General features: G+C 40.2%; 1 protein-coding gene across 10 annotated transcripts in view; it reads right to left on the bottom strand.

Moving 5' to 3' along the window:
* The window catches only part of EXOC6 (exocyst complex component 6), a 206,852-nt gene extending 190,602 nt beyond the window's left edge, over positions 1–16,250 (bottom strand). For all 10 annotated transcript variants that reach the window (XM_032432559.1, XM_032432560.1, XM_032432561.1 and 7 more), the window contains exon 1: positions 16,112–16,250. In XM_032432559.1, coding sequence (XP_032288450.1) covers positions 16,112–16,212 — 101 coding nt within the window. In that variant the 5' untranslated portion in view covers positions 16,213–16,250. The remainder of the gene's footprint in view (positions 1–16,111) is intronic.
* Between the last annotated feature and the right edge of the window lie 3,099 nt (positions 16,251–19,349).

Genomic DNA, 19,349 nt, shown 5'->3' with positions numbered 1-19,349 from the left:
CTCCAGAAGGAAAAAAAATCCAATTTCTTTCAACACAGAATACTGAAAACAATTTATTTACAAAATATTCACCTTCTGTGTTATTTCCCATGAAATATTTCAGCTAGTTTGCCACATGCACTCTTAGCATGCTTTACAAAATAATGCCCAGGTGCTTCCTCTAATTCAATTGAAGACATTCTGTCAAACAATTTTTTAAATGACAGAGTTGACATACCCCAATTTTTAAAAAAAGGATACAATCATATCTTAAAGGGCCATACAACCTGTCAAAGCATCAGGCTCAAGCAAAGGCAAAAAATACAGGATGATATTCCCTGTATTTTTTATGTTGAATTTAACTTGCCGTGTTTTCCTCTATATGCAATTCCTGTGACTTGTTCTCACTAACAGTATCATGTTCCCATGCATAGGAAAGAGCCTAGTAGAGTTCGTTGGTTAGCATTACTTCCTACAACTAGGGTTGACATTCTATAAACTGACATTAACACTTACTGCTAATTCTGGGTAACAACAAAGTACAATGATAATCGCTAATGGACATCCTCTATAGTGAAACCTGAAATGATAATCGGCTAACAGAGATTTGCAATAGACTTCCTCCTTCCTGTTTTTACACTCCTGACCAGAGATGTCTCTTCCTGTTGGCTTCTGTGCTACTTGGTAAAATGCAAAAGATGAGAAATTGAAACACCCAAAACATACAAAATTGTATTTGTCCTCTAGAATAACAAATTGAATTGCTAAATAAATTTTAATTAAAAATGCTTAAAGCAGATTAAAGAATGAAGATGTAGACTGCTTCCTTAGACTTTGGAAAATCAAACAAAAAATGTTAAACTCTCTAGAGCAGATCTAACATGCAGTTTGCCTAATAGCTTAAGAGATGATCGATATACTAGAGGGTATTATGCTAATGAAATAAGTCCGAGAAAAACAAATACCACATGATTTCAATTATATGTGGAATCTAAAAAACAAATAAATAAACAAAAAGCAGGATCAGATCTATACTTACACAGAACAAACTGATGAATGCCAGAAGGGAAGGGGGGGAAGGAGAAGGGGCAAAATGGGTGAAGGAGAGTGGGAAATACAGGCTTCCAGTTATGACATGAATGAGTCTCATGAATGAAAGGTACAACATAGGGAATACAGTGAATCCAGTCAATGGTACTGTAATAGTGTTGTACGGCGACAGATGGTAGCTGTAAGCATTAGCACAAAGTATAGAAATGTAGAATTGAGATGTTGTACACATTAAACTAATGAAAGATTATGTGTCAACTATACTCAAAAGAATGATAATAAATTAAAATTTTAGGTGGCGCCTGGGTGGCTCAGTCGTTAAGCGTCTGCCTTCGGCTCAGGTCGTGATCCCAGGGTCCTGGGATCGAGCCCCGCATCGGGCTTCCTGCTCTGCAGGAGGCCTGCTTCTCCCTCTCCCACTTCCCCTGCTTGTGTTCTCTCTCTCGTTGTGTATCTCGCTCTGTCAAATAAATAAAATCTTTAAAATAAATAAATTAATTAATTAATTAAAATTTTAAAAATTTTAAAAAAGGTAGAGTCATCAGGAAACCCCTGAAAAAGATGAGCAATGAGGTTAAGGTAGCCCTACCAAATATAACAATAAAGCCTCTATAATTAAAAGCATGGTATAGCACATGAATAGACATAAAGACAATGAACAGAATAAAGCAACAAAGGACCCACCACATATGAAAATTCAATAAATGATAATGATAGCATCTCAAATCAATGTGAAAAAAATATGCTTTTTAAATAAGAGGTGTTGGGGCACCTGGGTGGCTCAGTCAGTTAAGCGGCTGCCTTCAGCTCAGGTCATGATCTCAGGGCTCTGCACTCAGTGCGGAATCTGCTTGCCCCTCTCCCTCTGCTCCTCCCCAACCCCACTTTCTCTCTCTCAATAAATAAATAAAACCTTAAAAAAAAAAGTATAAAAGGGACATCAGTGTCTGCAAAGAGTTGTATTGTATGTGCTCATAAGCTTTGCTAGTCTGATAAAATGCCTGTTGTATACAACAGACTGTTCCACCTCAGTGTTTCAATGTGAGATTTCAATTAAATATAGTTACTTTGGTTAAAAGATTAAATCATTACCAGAGGTTGAAATTACACTAAGACCAATAGTGACAGAGAAATACAACTATGTATAGGCTTTCATTTTTCAAGGAAAAGTGACTTTGTCCTACAGCAGTACTCCTCCCATTTCTTGGTCTCTTTACACTCTCAAAACTTATTAAGAACTCCAAAAAGGTTTTATTTACATGGATCATAACTATCAATATTTACATTAGAAATAAAAACAATTTTTTAAAAATCTGATTCATTTGAAAAGAGCAATGATGAACACATTGTACATTAACATAAATAAACTCTTAGAGTTATTTGAAAAAAAAAATTTTTTTTAAGTTAGCTCTATGCCCAACATGGGGCTTGACCTTATGACCCCGAGATCAAGAGTTGCATATTTCACCCACTAAGCCAGCCAGCACCCCTGAAAATGATTTTGACCTGACAGATCCCCAAAAAAGAATCAGTGCTCTATAGTAAACTGTTTCAGAACATGAAAAGAGCATACCGAACAACAAAACACGGAAAATTAATTATATTTGCCTTAGTTTACAACATCTGAGTCTGATAATAAGCTATAAAATATGTTTAAAATTTAGCAACATTTGCTCAGTTTTGTTGGGCTTGCTTCCTTGCTTTACTGGTTAATGACTTGTCTATAACATGAAAAGTTATTCTTTACCTTCTGTGTAATCTGCCTAAGTAGCAGAAGTGGGTCCATTTTGCCAGAATAATTTTCCGTGCTTCATGTGGACCTTATTATATTCTTGATTATTTCATAAACAAACAAAAATGTTTCCTCTCACTTATGAAAGAACTAAGGTTCTTTACAATCAAGTTATCTATGTTTATTTTTTAAATACATCACTTTCACTTTAATTAAATCGGTACCCAAGTATTGCTTCTCAGGTAACATCTGATAACTGCTTTGACTGGTCTTCTAAAATTTGAGGCCTAAATAGAGAAAAAAAAAATAAAACTTTCAAGATATCTTTTACACCTAAAACTGTCTTTGAGATTTCCCAGAGCAACTCCGCAAAAGCATAGTTAGTTTTTACTCTTTCAATTTATAAAAAGAGAAATGCTAGAAATAATTCGGTTTGTTTGTTGTGCTACTGTAGTAAAACTTGCACTGGAAGAGTTGTCAAATTAGAAGAGATGTGCAGCCTTCCTATGTTAAATCTGTATAGGTAAAAAGTGTCATAATACAAACATTTCTGAAATTGTACTCTTTATGGGAAGTCCCTAAAGATTTGTCAATTTGTTGGGATGCTGGGTGGCTCAGTCAGTTAAGCATCTGCCTTCGGCTCAGGTCATGATTCCAGGGTCCTGGGATTGAGTCCCGTATCTGGCTCCTTGCTCAGCAGGGAGCCTACTTCTCCCTCTACCTGCCGCTCCCCTGCTTGTGCATGTGCGCGCACGTGCACGTCCTCTCACTTTCTCTGACAAATAAATAAAATCTTAAAAAAAAAAATGATTTGTCAGTTTGCTACCTGTAATTATGCTTCCACTAGCCAAAATGTTTAAAGTAGTAATGCACTGTACCTGACAGAAAATTTTACCATTCTGATATTAGTTACAGTAATAAATTAAACATAACCATGAAGCCTCTATCATGGGATAGTTTTTGTTTTACTCTGATGCTTGCCTAAAAAGCTCTGCTAAAAGCTGTAAGTCAGAGTTTGTGTCTTCAATAATGCAGGACAATATCAGAGCCTCATGGCACCTCAAACTATTGACTTTCATAAAACAGACTTTTTTTTTTTTTTAAAGATTTCATTTATTTATTTGACAGAGAGAGAGAGAGTGAGAGAGGGAACACAAGCAGGGGGAGTGGGAGATGGAGAAGCAGGCTTCCCGCCAAGCAGGAGCCCGATGTGGGGCTCAATCCCAGGACTCTGGGATCATGACCCGAGCCAAAGGCAGATGCTTAACGACTTGAGCTACCCAGGTGCCCCCAGGAGAGAGAATTTTTTTTTTTAAGATTTTATTTATTTATTTGACAGAGAAAGACACAGCGAGAGAGGGAACATAAGCAGGGGGAGTGGAAGAGGGAGAAGCAGGCTTCCTGCAGAGGAGGGAGCCCGATGCGGGGCTCGATCCCAGGACCCTGGGATCATGACCTGAGCCAAAGGCAGATGCTTAACAACTGAGCCACCCAGGCGCCCCATAAAACAGACTTTTTAAAAAAGTTAAATACAGAATAACCATATGACCCAGAAATTCCATTCTTAGATATATACCAAAAAAATATTGAAACCAGTATTCAAACAAAAACTTCAACATGAATGTTCACAGCATATTCATATCCCAAAGGCAGAAATAACCCAAATGTTCAACTGATGAATGGAAAAACAAAATGTGGAATATCTATACCATGGAGTATTATTCAGCCTTAAAAAAGAAGTAAGTACTGATACATGCTACAACACTGATGAATCCCAAAAACATTATGCTACAAAAACATTATGCTAAAGTGAAAGAAGCCAGACACAAAAAGTCACATACTGTACGCTTTCATTTAAATGAAATATCCAGAGTAAGTCAATCCACACAGACAAAAAACAAAATACTGGTTGCCAGGGACTAGAAGAGGAGTAATGGGGAATGACTTCTTAATCGGTATAGGGTCTCCTTTTGCAATAACAAATGTTTTGGAATTAGATACAGGTGATGGTTATACAACTTTGTGAATGTACTAAATGTCACTGAATTATACCTTTAAAAATGACTTATTTTGTTTTGTGAATTTTACCACTATTAAAAGCAACAAGAAGCTTCCATAACTCACGAAGTTGCTTCCTAGTGAAACAACCATAATTAGTAAAAATTATTTAAAACAAACCAGAAAAAAAAATCTGAAATCTCTGGAATTGTCCTAAGAGCATACAGCAAATGAAGAAACATTTATTCAAGAAAATCTACTAAATATTTGATAAGAACAGTAAGAGTTTGTGGCCCTTAAACCATGACCTACATCCTTCCTCCCTAACCCACAGCTCAGCATGACAAAAGCTGGGCGGGTGTGGCTAAGAAGGTAGGGCTTCCTCTCTCCTGAGGTTTCAGTCAAGGGTCAAAAAATGGACAAGCATCCAGCATCTCCCATCCTCCCATCCTCCTTCCCACCAGCTTTGTGTTCCAGGTGAATATGGCCAAGAGGCTAGAGGCCCAGTCCCTCTTCCTCCACTCAGCCCCATGAAAGTGTCATAGAACAGAGGCTCTACCAGAGATGAAGCAGCCAGGAATACTAGGATCCTGACTGCCTCACCTCAACTCACTCACAGGACAGAGACTCTACACTACAAGTGGCAAGCTGAGCAGAACAGAATTTACTACACTACCAGAGTCCTGCTCTTAAAACAAAGATGTCTAGGGGCGCCTGGGTGGCTCAGTCGTGTTAAGTGTCTGCCTTAGGCTCAGGTCATGATCCCAGGGTCCTGGGATCAAGCCCTGCATCGAGCTCCCTGCTTCTCCCTCTCCTCCCCACTTGTGCTCTCTCTCACTATCTCTCTCTCTCTCAAATAAATAAATAAAATCTTAAAAAAAAAACAAAAACAAAAAAACAAGGATGTCTAAGAAGCAAGCCACTGTTCCTACCCCCAACTTTGGAGAAATGGCTCATGGATTACACCCACAGAGAGATGCAGGAGATAAGTACAGAGAGCTGCAAAGCTCTCCCCAAAGAAAGTGACTTTACTTAGAACAAAGTGTGGGGAAGTTCAAACACAAGGGCACTCTTGAAAACAATGTAGATTTTGGTAGTATACATTTGAAAGGAGGCTGGTAGCTCAGGAGAGCAAAAAGCTAAATCATAGGTCACCAAGTTTACCAAAGAGAACTGTGGAAAGAAGAGGTGGAGAGCCCTCGGGCCGTCAGAACATACCTCAGAGACTGGCCTGAAAAACTACCACTGCACTCAAACACATATTTGTACACCACGTTCACTGCAGCACTGTTCACAACAACCAAAAGACAGAAGCAATACTAGAGTGCACTAATTAATGATAAACAAAAAACAATGTATACATGCAATGGAGTATTAGCCTTAAAAAGGAAGGAAATTCTGACACATGCTACGCCATGGATGAATCCTGAGGGCATTATGCTAAGTGAAATAAGCCAGCCACAAAAAAGACAAATACTGTATGATTCCACATATATGAGGTACCTAGAGTATGCAAATTCACAGAGACAGAAAGTAGAAGAGTAGTTGCCAGGAACTGGTGGGAAAAGGGAATGGGAAGTTAGTGTTTAATTAACACAGTTTCAGTTGTAGAAAATGAAAACATTCTGAAGACAGATGGTAGTGATGGCTGCAGAACAATTATGAGTGTACTTAATGACACAGAACCGTACATTTAAAAGTTGTTAAAATGGCAAATTTTATACTATGTAAATTTTATCATAATTTTGAAAAACAAGATACAAAAATCAAGATTAGGAAAATTAGGGGATTTCATCCACTAAAAAAATCATTAAGCCAGGAATAAATGTGAAATAAAGAGATAAATGAAAAAGTTACATCATTTATTCCTTCAACATCTATTGAGCACAATCTGCTTGGATGTGTTCTAGCTGCTGGAATGTGCAGTAAATCCTTGTTACCTGGTGGTGCATTCATCTCTGAGCTGCTAAGGACTCATAGCCGCACCCTCCCCTGGAGACCTGCAAGTGGGAGGCACTCCATCCAGTGATGCCTAGAAAGTCATGCCACCCAACACACAGACACTCTGGGGGCAACCTGCAGCCAATGATAGATTTTTGGAGATGAAGTAAAAGTGCAGCCCCGGTGACTCAAAGTGAAACAACTCTAATGTTACTCAAGCTCCAGAGCTCCCCCTGGAACCAGGCTGAGGCTGAATCAGCATCAAGAGTTGCTACAATATATTATCTGAACTTTCTGGTTTTCAACAACAGCAACAATAACAAATTATGAGATAAACAAAGAAACAGAAGACTGTGACTCATACAAAAAAAAAGAAACAGGCCCTGTGAGATGGCCCAGATGTTGGATTTTACAAAGGCTTCAAAGTACTACATTCATAATACTAAAGAGAACTATGCTTAAAGAAATGAAGGAAGAGGGGCGCCTGGGTGGCTCAGTCATTAAGCATCTGCCTTCAGCTCAGGTCATGATCCCAGGAGCCTGGGCGTCCCGCATCAACTCCTTGCTCAGCGGGGAGCCTGCTTCTCCCTCTGCCTGCCACGCCCCCTGCTTGTGCTCACATGTGCTCTCTCTCTCTGACAAATAAATAAATAAAATCTTTTTAAAAAAACAAATGAAGGAATGATGACAATGTCTAATAAAACAAAATATTGATAAAGAAATAGAAATTATTTTTTAATGGAAATTCTGGAGTTGAAAAGTCAATAACAGAAATGAAAAAGGCATTAGAGGATCTCAACATTAGATGTGAACTGGCAAAAGAAAGACTACTTGAAGACAGACTAATAGAGATTATACAATCCAAAGAACCGAGAGGAAAAAGAATGAAGAAAATGAACAACACCTCAGAAAAATGTGAACACCATTAAACATATCAACATACACATGATGGGGGCACCAGTAATATTTTATGATGGTAAAAATGGTCAGATCAGAAAAAATATCTGAAGAATATTTGAAGAAATAATGATTAAAATTCCCACTCTGATGAAAAACATTAATCTGGACATCTAACATAACCAACAAACTTCAAGAAGGATAAACACAAACAGATCCATACCCAGACCCATCATAGTAGAAGTAATGAAAGACAAGCAGAACATCTTGAAAGTAGCAAGAGAAAAACCACTTATCACATACAACGTATACCAATAAAGTTAACAGAAACAATAGAGGCCAAAAAAACAGTGGGATGATATGTTCAAAGTGCCAAAAGAAAAAACTGTCAACCAAGAGTCTAATATCTAACAAAACTATCTTTCAAAAGTGAAGGTGATGGGGCACTCAGGTGGCTCAGTCAGTTAAGTGTCTGCTCAGGTCATGATGCCAGGGTCCTGGGATTGAGCCCCACGTTGGGCTCCCTGCCCAGTGGGGAGTCTGCTTCTCCTTCTCCCTCTGCCTCTCTCCCCAGCTTGTGCTCTCTCTCTTACTCTCTCTCTCTCAAATAAATAAAATCTTTAAAAAAAAAATTCAAAAGTGAAGGTGAAACAAAGACATTCTCAAATAAACAAAAACTGAGAGAATTAGTTAGCAGCAGACCAGCCTTACAAGAAAAACTAATGGAGGGGTGCCTGGGTGGCTCAGTCGGTTAAGTGTCTGCCTTCAGCTCAGGTCATGATCTCCGGGTCCTGGGATGGAGCCCCGCATTGTCCGGCTCCCTGCTCAGCGGGAAGCCTGCTTCTCACTCTCCCTCTGCCCCTCCCTGCCACTTGTTTTCTCTTTCTCTCTCTCTCTCTTAAATAAATATTTAAAAGAAAAAAAGAAAAGAAAAACTAATGGAAGTTCTTTACAATCAAAAGAGTGAGCCCAGATGAAAATATAAACACACACACACACACACAAAAGAACACTAGTAAAGAAAACTATGTAATCATAAAAGACAGTATAAACAGTATCTCTTAACTGACTTAAAAAGCAATTTCATAAAACAACATGTACATAATTCTATTTGTGGCCCTAACATATAGAAATACAATATATTTGACAATAAGAGAACAAAGGAGGTGTAGAAGCAAAGCTGTACTAGGGTAAGAAAGTGACACTAGATGACGACCTAAAACCCAGCAAAAAATAAAGACAATCAGAAATGATAATTGAGTTAATATAACAAACTCTATATACTTGTCAGCTTCTTCAAAAAAACAAAAAGTTATATAAAGTAACAATTATAACAATGTACTGTTGGGTTTGTAACATAGACAGATATAAGACCTATAACAATAACAGCACAAAAAGGGAAAGAGGGGCGCCTGGGTGGCTCAGTCACTTAAGTGTCCAACTCTTGATTTCAGCTCAGGTCATATCTCACGGTCGTGAGATCCAGCCCTGTGTCTGAGCCTGCTTAAGATTCTCTCTCTCCAAAAAAAAAAAAATTCTCTCTCCCCCTTTCCTTCTGCTCCTCTCACTGCCCCACTTGCACAGCTCTCTCTCTTAAAAAAAAAAAAAAAAATGGTAAGAGAAAATAGAGATATATAGAAGTAACATTTCTGTATTTCACTGGACTTAAGTTAGAATAAATCTGAAGTCAATTCTGAGAACCACCACTAAGAAATAACTTTTTAAAAGATACTGAAAAAAAATCACACTGGAAAATACTCACTTAATAAAAGAATAGTAAAAAGGGAACAGAGGAACAGAGAAGCAAAAAAGAAATATGTCATACAGAAAACAAAAAGTAAAACGGCAGTAAAATAAATCCAACTATATAAATAACAACATTAAATCCATAAAGAGATTAAACAATTCAATCAAAAAGCAGACTGTTGGGGCACCTGGGTGGTTCAGTCGGTAAGCATCTGACTCTTGGTTTTGGCTCAGGTTGTGATCTCATGGGTTGTGAGACTGAGCCCCACATCAGGCTCCATGCTCAGCAGAGAGTCTGCTTGAAGATTCTCTCCCTCTGCCCCTCCCCCCACTTGTGCTAGCTCATTTGCTCTCTCTCTAAAATAAATAAATCTTTAAAAAAAGGGGGGGGGGGGCAGGTGTGCCTGGGTGGCTCAGTCAGTTAAGCGTCTGCCTTCAGCTCACATCATGATCTCCGGGTCCTGGGATCAGGCCTCATGTCGGACTTCCTGCTCAGTGGGGAGTCTGCATCTCCCTCTGCCCCTCCGCCTCCCACTTGTGATTTCTCTCTCAAATAAATAAATAAAATCTTAAAAAAAAAAAAAAAGGGCAGACTGTCAAACTGGATGACAAACAAGATCCAACAACATGCTATCTGTAGGAGGCAATCTTTAGATTCAAATATAAAAATAGGCTGAAAGTAAAAGGACAGAAAAAGACATGTCATGCAAAAAGCAACCATAAAAATGCTAGAGTGGCTATACTAATATCAGACAAAACAGACTTTAAGACAAATCTACAGATAAAGAAAAATATTTTATGACAATAAAATGTCTATCAACCAGGAATATATAACAAGTATACACATAGAGAGCATACTGACAACAGAGCCCAAAATAACATGAAACAAAAACTATCCATTATATTTAATAATAGAACTAAGCAGAACATCAAAAAGGAAGACTTGCACAACTTTAAGCTAAAGAGACCTCACAGACATCTACAGAATTATTCCACCCAACAGAGGGATACACATTCTTCTCAAGTACACATGGAACATTCTCCAGGATAGACCATAGTTAAGCCATAAAACAAGCCTCAATAAAGTTAAAAGAACTGAAATTATACGAATTATGATCTCTTACCACAATGTAATGAAATTAGAAATTAATAACAGAAGGACACTTAAGAAATTCACAAATATGTGGAAATTAACACATTTTTAAATAACCGATGAGTCAAAGAAGAAATCATAAAAGAAATTTTATTTTTTTTTCAGAGATTTTATTTATTTACTTGAGAGAGAAAGCATGAGCAGGGGAGAGGGGCAGAGGGAGAGGAAGATGGAGAGGGAGAAGCAGACTCCCCGCTGAGCAGGGAGCCGGACATGGGGCTCAATCCCGGGACTCCAGGACCATGACCTGAGCCACCCAAGCATCCCATAAAAGAAATTTTAAAAATACTTTAGGGGGTGCCTGGGTGGCTCAGCTGGTTAAGCATCTGCCTTCGGCTCAAGTCATGATCCCAGGGTCCTGGGATCGAGCCCCGCATCTGGCTCCCTGCTTGGCAGGGAGCCTGCTTCTTCCTCTCCCTCTACTGTTCCACCTGCTTGTGCTCTCTCGCTCTCTCTGTCAAATAAATAAACAAAATCTATAAAAAAAAAATAACAAAACAAAACAAAAACCATCCCATCAAAGAAATGCTAGATGGCTTCACTGATGGATGCTACCAAATATTTAAAGAATTAACACTAATCCTTCACAAACTCTTCCAAAAAGTGTTAAGAGGAGGGACACTCCCTAACTTATTCTATGAGACCAGCATTACTCTAATACCAAAGCCAGATAAAGACATCAAAAAGAAAACTACAGACTTATATTTCTTATGAATATAGATGTAAAAATACTCAACAAAATACTAACAAACCAAATCTAACAACGTAGTAAAATGATTATACACCATGACCAAACCGATTTATCCAAGGAATGCAAGAGTCAACATTAAAAAAAAAAAAAAAAAGTACCATGTCACATGACTAAAACAAAGGGGGAAAAAAACCCCACATGGTCATCTCAATTCAGGGAACACTAACCAACTCACTCTATGAGGTACTATTATTCTCATACCAAAACCAAACAAAGACATCACCAGAAAATAACAGACCAATATCTCTTGTGAATACACATGCAAAAATCCTAAACAAAGTACCAGCAAACAGAATCCAGCAACATATAAAAAGGATTATATACTATGACCAAGTGGGATTTATCCCACAAATGCAAGGTTGGTTTATACCTCAAAATTAATTAATGTAATATACCACATAAATACAATAAGGATTTAAAAACCACATGATCATTTCAATAGATGCAGAACAAGCATCTGAAATACTAAACACTCTTGCATAATAAAAACATTGAACTAGGAATAGAAGGGAACTTCTTCAACCTGATAAATGACGCTATGGAATTCCCCTAGCAGCGCAGGAGAGTGCCAGTGTCCCACCTCACCAATACATGGTATGGTCAGTCTTTTTAATTTTAGACACTCCAATAGCATGATTCAATGTTGAAGTTTTAGTTTACATTTCTCTAATGACTAATGTCCTTACCCATCTTTTCATGTGATTATTTGCCCTGTGTGTACCTTCTTTTGTGAAGTATCTATTTAAATCACTTACCCATTTTTTAATTGGATTGTTTGCTTTCTTATCTGGTCTTAAAGATTTCTTTTATACAATTCGGACACAACGTTTTTTTTATGAGATACGTGATTTTCAGACATTTTCTGTCCATGGCTTCTCATTCCCTTAATAGTATCTTTGAATACCACGTGTTCTCAATGTTGAGGTCCAACTTATCATTTTTTTCTTTTATGTATTATGCTTTTGGAATAGTATATAAGAAATCTTTGCCTAACCAAAGTCACAAAGATTTTTTCCAATGGTTTCTAAGAGTTTATAGGTTTGCATTTTATATTTAGGTTTATGATCCACTTTGGGTTACTATTTAAATATGGTGTATAGATCAAAGTTCATTATTTTGCATATGGATATCCGACTGTTTCACCATTATTTAAAAAGTTTATCCTTTTCTAATGAACTGCCTTTGTACCTCTGTCAAAAATTAATTGACCATATGTGTGAATCTATTTACAGACTCTCTTATTCAGTTTCACTGATCTATTTGTTTATCTTGATGCTAATACCACACTGGCTTGGTTACTATAGCTTTATAAATAAACCTTAAAAGCAGGTAGTGTAAGTCCTCCAGCTCTGTTCATCTTTTCCCAAGTCAGTTTGAGTCTTCTAGGTCCTATACATTTCCATATGAACTTTTGAATCAGCTTGTCAATTTCTACAAAAAAACTTCTGCTGGGATTCTGATTGAGACTGTCCAAATCTAAAGACCAATTTGGAGAAATTATCTTCTGTGATAGTTTGTATCTTTCAAGGAATTTGTCCATTTCTTCTAAGTTGTCAAATGTATTGGCATGAAATTATTTGTAATATTCTTTTAATATCAACAGAATCTGCAGTGATGTTACCTCTCTCATTCTGATACAGTATCAAGAACTGGTAATTCCTGGGGTGCCTGGGTGGCTCAGTCGCTAAGCGTCTGCCTTCAGCTCAGGTCATGATCCCAGGGTCCTGGGATTGAGCCCCACATCGGGCTCCCTGCTCAGCAGGGAATCTGCTTCTCCCTCTCCCACTCCCCCTGCTTGTGTTCCCTCTCTCGCTGTTTCTCTGTCAAATAAATAAGTAAAAATCTTAAAAAAAAAAAAAAAAAGGAATTAGTAATTCCGGATAATTGGCATCTTCTCCCTTTCTTTCTCTTAGAGGTTTATCAATTTTACAGATCTCAAAGAACCAGGTTTTCATTTCACTGACTTTGTTTTTCTATTTTCTATTTCATTGATTTCCACTCCAACCTTTATCATCTCCTTTCTTTATCAGCTCCTTTCTTTGGCTCTTTTGGGTTTCATTTGCTCTTCTTTTCCTAGTTTCTTAAGTTAGAAGCTGAGGTCATTGATTTGAAGCCATTCTTTCCCAGTAAAGATGTTTAGTGCTATAAATCTCTAAGTATTACTTTAGCTGTACCCCACAAATGCTAATGTGTTTTCATTTTATTCAGTTCAAAAACACTTTCTAACTTCTCTTGTGGTTTCTTCTTTCACCCATGGATTATTTAGATGTGTGTTATTCAGGGCCCAAATATTTGGGTATTCTCCAGTTTTCTATTACTGACTCCTAATCTAATTCCACTGTGATCGAAGAACCATACTGTATGCCAACCCCTGTGAAAAATGTGTAACATGCTTCTCACTTAATCATCAGGAATAAAAGTAAATCAGGGAAAGATGAGGCTGAAAGTCTCCCACTGAAAAAAAAAATAAGAATAGTAACAACATCGTAAGCCAACAGGCCAGGTAAAAGATAACTGGGAAGTAACAAAAATTAATCATAATACTAAAATATTTACAGATGAACTGATGTCTGGGATTTGCTTCAAAATAATGCAGGGTGAGGGAGAGTGGATAGGGGAGCAGATCGAATGGCCCTGGCTGGGGGTTGAACTGAAGCAAGATTATGGCTTCATAATGGTTCATTGCATTATTCTACTTTTTATTTTCCAATAAAAGGGTTTTTAAAATTTTAATATTAGCACTTAGTGAAACCTAGGTAAAAAACAGTAATAGCTTAAACACTATTCAAGAGAAAGGCCTGCTAGTAGTGCCTTCTATGTGTGTGTAGACAGTCTGCTTGTAAATGAGATGACAAGTGTATATATAGGATAAGTATGAGTCACTGGAGTTGGCCAAAGAAAACAGCGTGGGTTTCAACAAAGTGAGGAGGTGACACAATTGCCCAGCAAAAGAGAACAGAATAACACTGTGAATACATATATTCTATTTGTGTCACAAAAGTCTCTCAATATATTTCAAAACTTTCTTCTAAGTTAATTTCATCTCTTTTCAAAGATAGTGCCTAGCATTTTTCCCCAAGAGGAAGTATCTCCCTAATAACCCATACTATTTTCAAAAATTGGCTGTTCTGATAACTATACCACATACCCTGCAGTCAGGAAAACAAAGCTTCCCTTTAATCTATGATTTCTACTTTCATTACCAAATGACCAGAGTTTTATGAAAAGAAATTATTATGTTGGAAAATTAAGGAAATGTACTAATTACTCTTACCATATCACAGCAAGAACTTCATGTGACAAAAAAACTTATCAGGTGCCTACCACATGCTTGGTGTTAGGGATACAGCAGTGAACAAATAGGCAAGGCCTCTAATGTCCCGGGCATCTCCCTACCCAAGTACAGGAATAAGAAAATTGAGGTTCAGAGAACTTAAATGATTTTTTCCATGACCGCACACTTGAGACCGCGGTAGGACTTGGGCAAAACACTCCGGACTCTCAGGGCAAGGTGGATTTACATTATAATTTGAAATAGTTTCACTTCATACTGCATCCACAGGTCCACAAAACATACAGCACTTCATTTCTAGGAAGTGTATCCTGAAGAAAATAATGTTAAAGCACAATCACTCCTAACTTCCATAGGTGAATAAAAAATTCAGTATCATTGTTACGAAAGCTGAAACTTTACATTTAAAAGGCACTTTTTTTAAGTTTATTTATTTATTTGTAAATAATCTCTGCACCCAATGGAGGACTCGAACTCATGACACTGAGAGGGAGAGTCGCATGCTCTTCCCACTGAGCCAGCCAGGCGCCCCTAAAAGGCACTTATTCTTTTTTTTTTAGTTTTTTTATTTATTCATTTGAGAGAGAGACAGAGAGAGCACAGCAGGGGGAGAGGCAGGGGAAAAGGGAGAAGCAGACTCCCCGCTGAGCGGAGAGCCCGATGTGGAGCTCGATTCCAGGACCTGGATATCTCGACCTGAGCCAAAGGCAGACAGACGTACAACCATCTGAACCACCCAGGCGCCCCAAAAGGCACGTATTCTTGATGAGAATGCCTAACCTCATCTAATGGATCACAACAGTGCCCAGCTAATATTCTATTATTAGGCCAGCAGGTATTCAGTCTGGAATATTCATTACCTAGTACTATTTTTAAAGGGTGGAGATCTTTTTTAAAATAAACGGAAAAGTTAATGCAAAATTAATGAAACGTTCGTAAATAAGTAAAAGCTTCCCGGACTCCAGAAGGCGCGCCGGGGGAGCGCTAGGTCACACTAGCGCGCTCCTGAGCATCAGCTCCTCCCCGCTAGCCCACGCTCCCTTCTCGCCTACTCCGGCCGCGCTGGGGGATAATGGTGCCGGCGACTCCCGCTCAATTTCAATTCTCCCACGCCCGTCGCAGCCCTGCGCGCCAGGGTTTCCACCTGCGGGCGCCTCGGCATCTCAGTCACGCCGGCTGCTGGCAGTTAACCTTCGCCCCAGCACAGCCGCCCTCAGCCCCGCCGGGAGCCCGGGAGGCCCAAGGCGCGTCCTCGGGACCCCAGGCCGCCAGGGCCGGGCGGCGCCGCGGATCCCGGGGTCAGAGGAGCGGCGGCGGCCACACCCACAGGCTGCGCGGTGACAGCGCCCGGGGCTGAGGCGGGCCGTGCCTACAGGTGCAGCCGCCTGTTCCGTCCCTCCCCGCCCGGGCCCGGCCCAGGTCTCGGCCCGCCGCCCCGGAGCGCCCCCGCCCGCCTCCGCGCGCACCACCTGTCGGTACGCCCGGCGCGCGGCCGGTGGCGGACGCCCCGCCCGGCTCCTGATGAGCAGCCAGCGGCGGCAGCCCGAGGCCCGCGGGGGATGAAAGCTTTACCGGAGAGTGGGGCCCACGCAGGCGGTGTCGGTGCTCTCAATCTCCTGCAATATCCGTTCATGCTCCGGGACCGTGCCCAGACCATCGCCATTCTCCGCCATCTTGGCTGGAAGCTGAGGAGCCAGTGAGGCGCGGCGCCGCGCGGACAGCGGGGGCGAGCACCCTGAGGCGCGCGCGCAAGGGGGCGGGGAGGGGGGCGTGGCAAGCGCGGAGACAGCGCGGGGGCGCGCGGAGGGTGCGGGAGGCAGCATGCGGGCACGCGACCGGACCCAGGTCTCAGCTCCAGCACCTGTCAGAGCGCAGGGTGCTGCCGGCCGAGGCGAGGAGTGAAGACGCATCGCCTTCCGCTCTCCCCCTCCACTTGCCCCTAATTGCTATCTAGTGACTGGCCTGGCTTTACCGTATATTCTTCTTGTATTCTGTGTGCCAGACTCTCTGCTAACGCGCTCAAGATACCTTACTAATGAGGCAGGTCGACAATGAAATAATCACCTTCGATCTGTAGTAAAAGCTAGAGGAACATTTAACAAGGAGGCCTAATGTACACTGGGAGGTAGAGAGTCAGAGAAAAGAAAATGTCCACTCCAGAAAATCAAAATTGTGTGTGGGAGTAAGATTTATTTTAGGAATGTACCAAGAAGATCCCAGCTGACGACCATGACTACGGCTCGGGTGCATTCATGTCTCTGCCTGCAGGAAGTTCACAGTGGCCAGTCACCTTGGAAGTAAGTCATAAGCAGCAGGAAAATTAAATGACGAAAAACTATGACACTTCATGGCAAAGATACGTGAGAGGTCCAGAGCAGGGTGTGATTTCATGCCTTAGTTCTCGAAATCCTTGAACCCAAGTGCCTTCCAGGGGCTATAGCTGGGATGAGGAGGGGTGGAAGCTCTTGAGAGGAGCAGGCATCAGACAGATGGGAAAGAGGAGGGGTGGCTTCGGAAAAGTACTAGTGTAGGAGAGTCCTGTTTAATGACTTCTTGTGAGACATTGAGTAAACCAGTTTGTCATGACCAAAGCAGTGACTGAGGAAGATAATCAGGGAGTGCAAACCTAACCCTGAGGGACAACTATTTTCCGGTTCCCATTAACCCAAGATTTTGAACTCCCCTTTGAGTGAACCAAGCTCTTTACTATCCAGCTGTGTAACTCACCCCCTTCAGTGAGCTTTTACTAGAAGCTTATCTCCATCCTCCTCCTCACAAAAATTCCTGGGAGGTGGTATTGCATGAGCTCTGGAGACAGGTATCGTCAATTTAATTCCCTGCTCCTTCACTTCAGAGCTGAGTGACACTGAGCAAGAACCTAGTATCTATTTCAGTTTCCCCATCTGTAAATGACCAAAATTGTAATGTCTAAACCTCATATCCCTATCTCATATTATATTAGTTTTCTATTGTGGCTGTAACAAATTACCACAAACTTAGTACCTTAAAACACTCAAGTTTATTATCTTACAGTTCTATAGGTTAGAAGTCCAACAAGGGTCTCACCGGGCTAAAATCAAGGTGTCAGCATGACTGTGTTCCTTTCCAGAGAATTCATTTCCTTACCTTTTCCAGCTTATAAAGGCTACCCAGATTTTATGACTCATGGCCCCCTTCCTCAGTCTTTAAAGTCAGCAACACTGCATCTCTCTGACCAGTTTTCTGTAGTCACATCTCTGAGTTTGACCTAGGCCATCAAAGATTCTCTGCTCTTTATGACCCCTGTGATTAGTTTGAACCCAACCATATAATCCTGAATAATCTTCCATCTTAAGGTCTTAACCTTAATCACATCTGCAACATCCCTTTGTGATGTATGACATATTTACAGGTTTCAGGGATTAAGACGCGGACCTCTTTGGGGAGCCATTATTCTGCCTGCCACATATAGTAAAGGCCCAATAAACATTACTAACATATATAAATGCTCTCCTTTCCATTAATCTGAAGTTTCTGTCCTCCCTGGAAAATTCAACTCAAATATATCTCCTTCAGAAAAATTCCCCTAGGGGCGCCTGAGTGGGTCAGTCGTTAAGCCTCTGCCTTGGGCTCAGGTCATGATCCCAGGGTCCTGGGATCGAGCCCTACATCGGGCTCCCTGCTGTGCGGGAAGCCTGCTTCTCCCTCTCCCACTCCCCCTGCTTGTGTTCCCTCTCTCGCTTGTCTTTCTCTGTCAAATAAATAAATAAAATCTTAAAAAAAAAAAAAAGAAAAATTCCCCTATCTAATCACAACCTTCTCTGCTAACTCTAGATTCAGTTTAGCACATTTGTCCACTCCACTACCAACTGTTTTAATAGCATGCAGTTGTTTTGATTAGTTCCTTTTCATACGTTTGTGAGTTTTGTTTTTGTACACTTGGCCCCCAGGGAATCAAAATGCAACTGACCTTAGTACATACTGGCTTGGAAGATTAAGGAAGCTCTGCTACATCCAACTGCCCTTTCCACCAAGACACCCCATCACAAGCCTGTTTCCACTGTCTCAATGGTATAGAAGAATCCAGATCTCCTCTAGGAAATCCCACTTTCTCAAGCTGCAAGAATATGCAGAAACAAAAAATCTCTTTCCGAGGCCTCCAGCACTGTCACACTATGTTAAAGACCTTAAGTTCAGGGTTGACTTTTTTTTTTAATTTTGCAATTTTCTATAGTTCCCCATGGAGCTCTGCATGTGGCTGAGAGAAAGCTGAAGGGGTTTTGAAACCAGACAATGCTGAAGCTCTGAAGCCATGGGAAAGAATTCAGGATGAGTTAGAAAGGAGCATGCCAAACAGGTCTGAGCATAAGGTAGGAGTTTGATTAATCTGTGATTGGTAACAATTTGGAATTAAAACAATTATTAAATTGTAAAAAGTTAGTTTTTTCAAATTTGCTCTTTACATACTGACATCAAATGTAACATTTTATATGGTTGTATTCAGTTGCCTTAATAGAAATCTGTAGTAATAACAGACAAATGTGTACCTCAAATTCCATGATGCCCACTTTTATCAAGGGCTTCAATTCAAGAAACAATATTTATGGACTTTTGTTTTTACATGGTTGAATTTTATCCTTGAATCAAGCCAAACCCAGTACCTGGACCCCATTGTTTGGGACCTTCATACCATGGTTTCTGTTGAGTAGTAAAAAACTGAATTTTTTTCTTAGCTGACTACATCTACAAGGATTGAGGTACCTGGTGTTAGCACATCTGAATTGCAGTTTCGGCTCTTGAGAGAAGAAAATAAACCTTTTGAAAATTGAGC

Source organism: Phoca vitulina, unplaced genomic scaffold (genome assembly GCF_004348235.1).
Source record: "Phoca vitulina isolate PV1807 unplaced genomic scaffold, GSC_HSeal_1.0 scaffold48, whole genome shotgun sequence".
Classification (NCBI taxonomy): domain Eukaryota; kingdom Metazoa; phylum Chordata; class Mammalia; order Carnivora; family Phocidae; genus Phoca; species Phoca vitulina.
The sequence above is the reverse complement of the archived record's forward strand: the minus strand, read 5'-3'. Positions and strand labels throughout refer to the sequence as shown.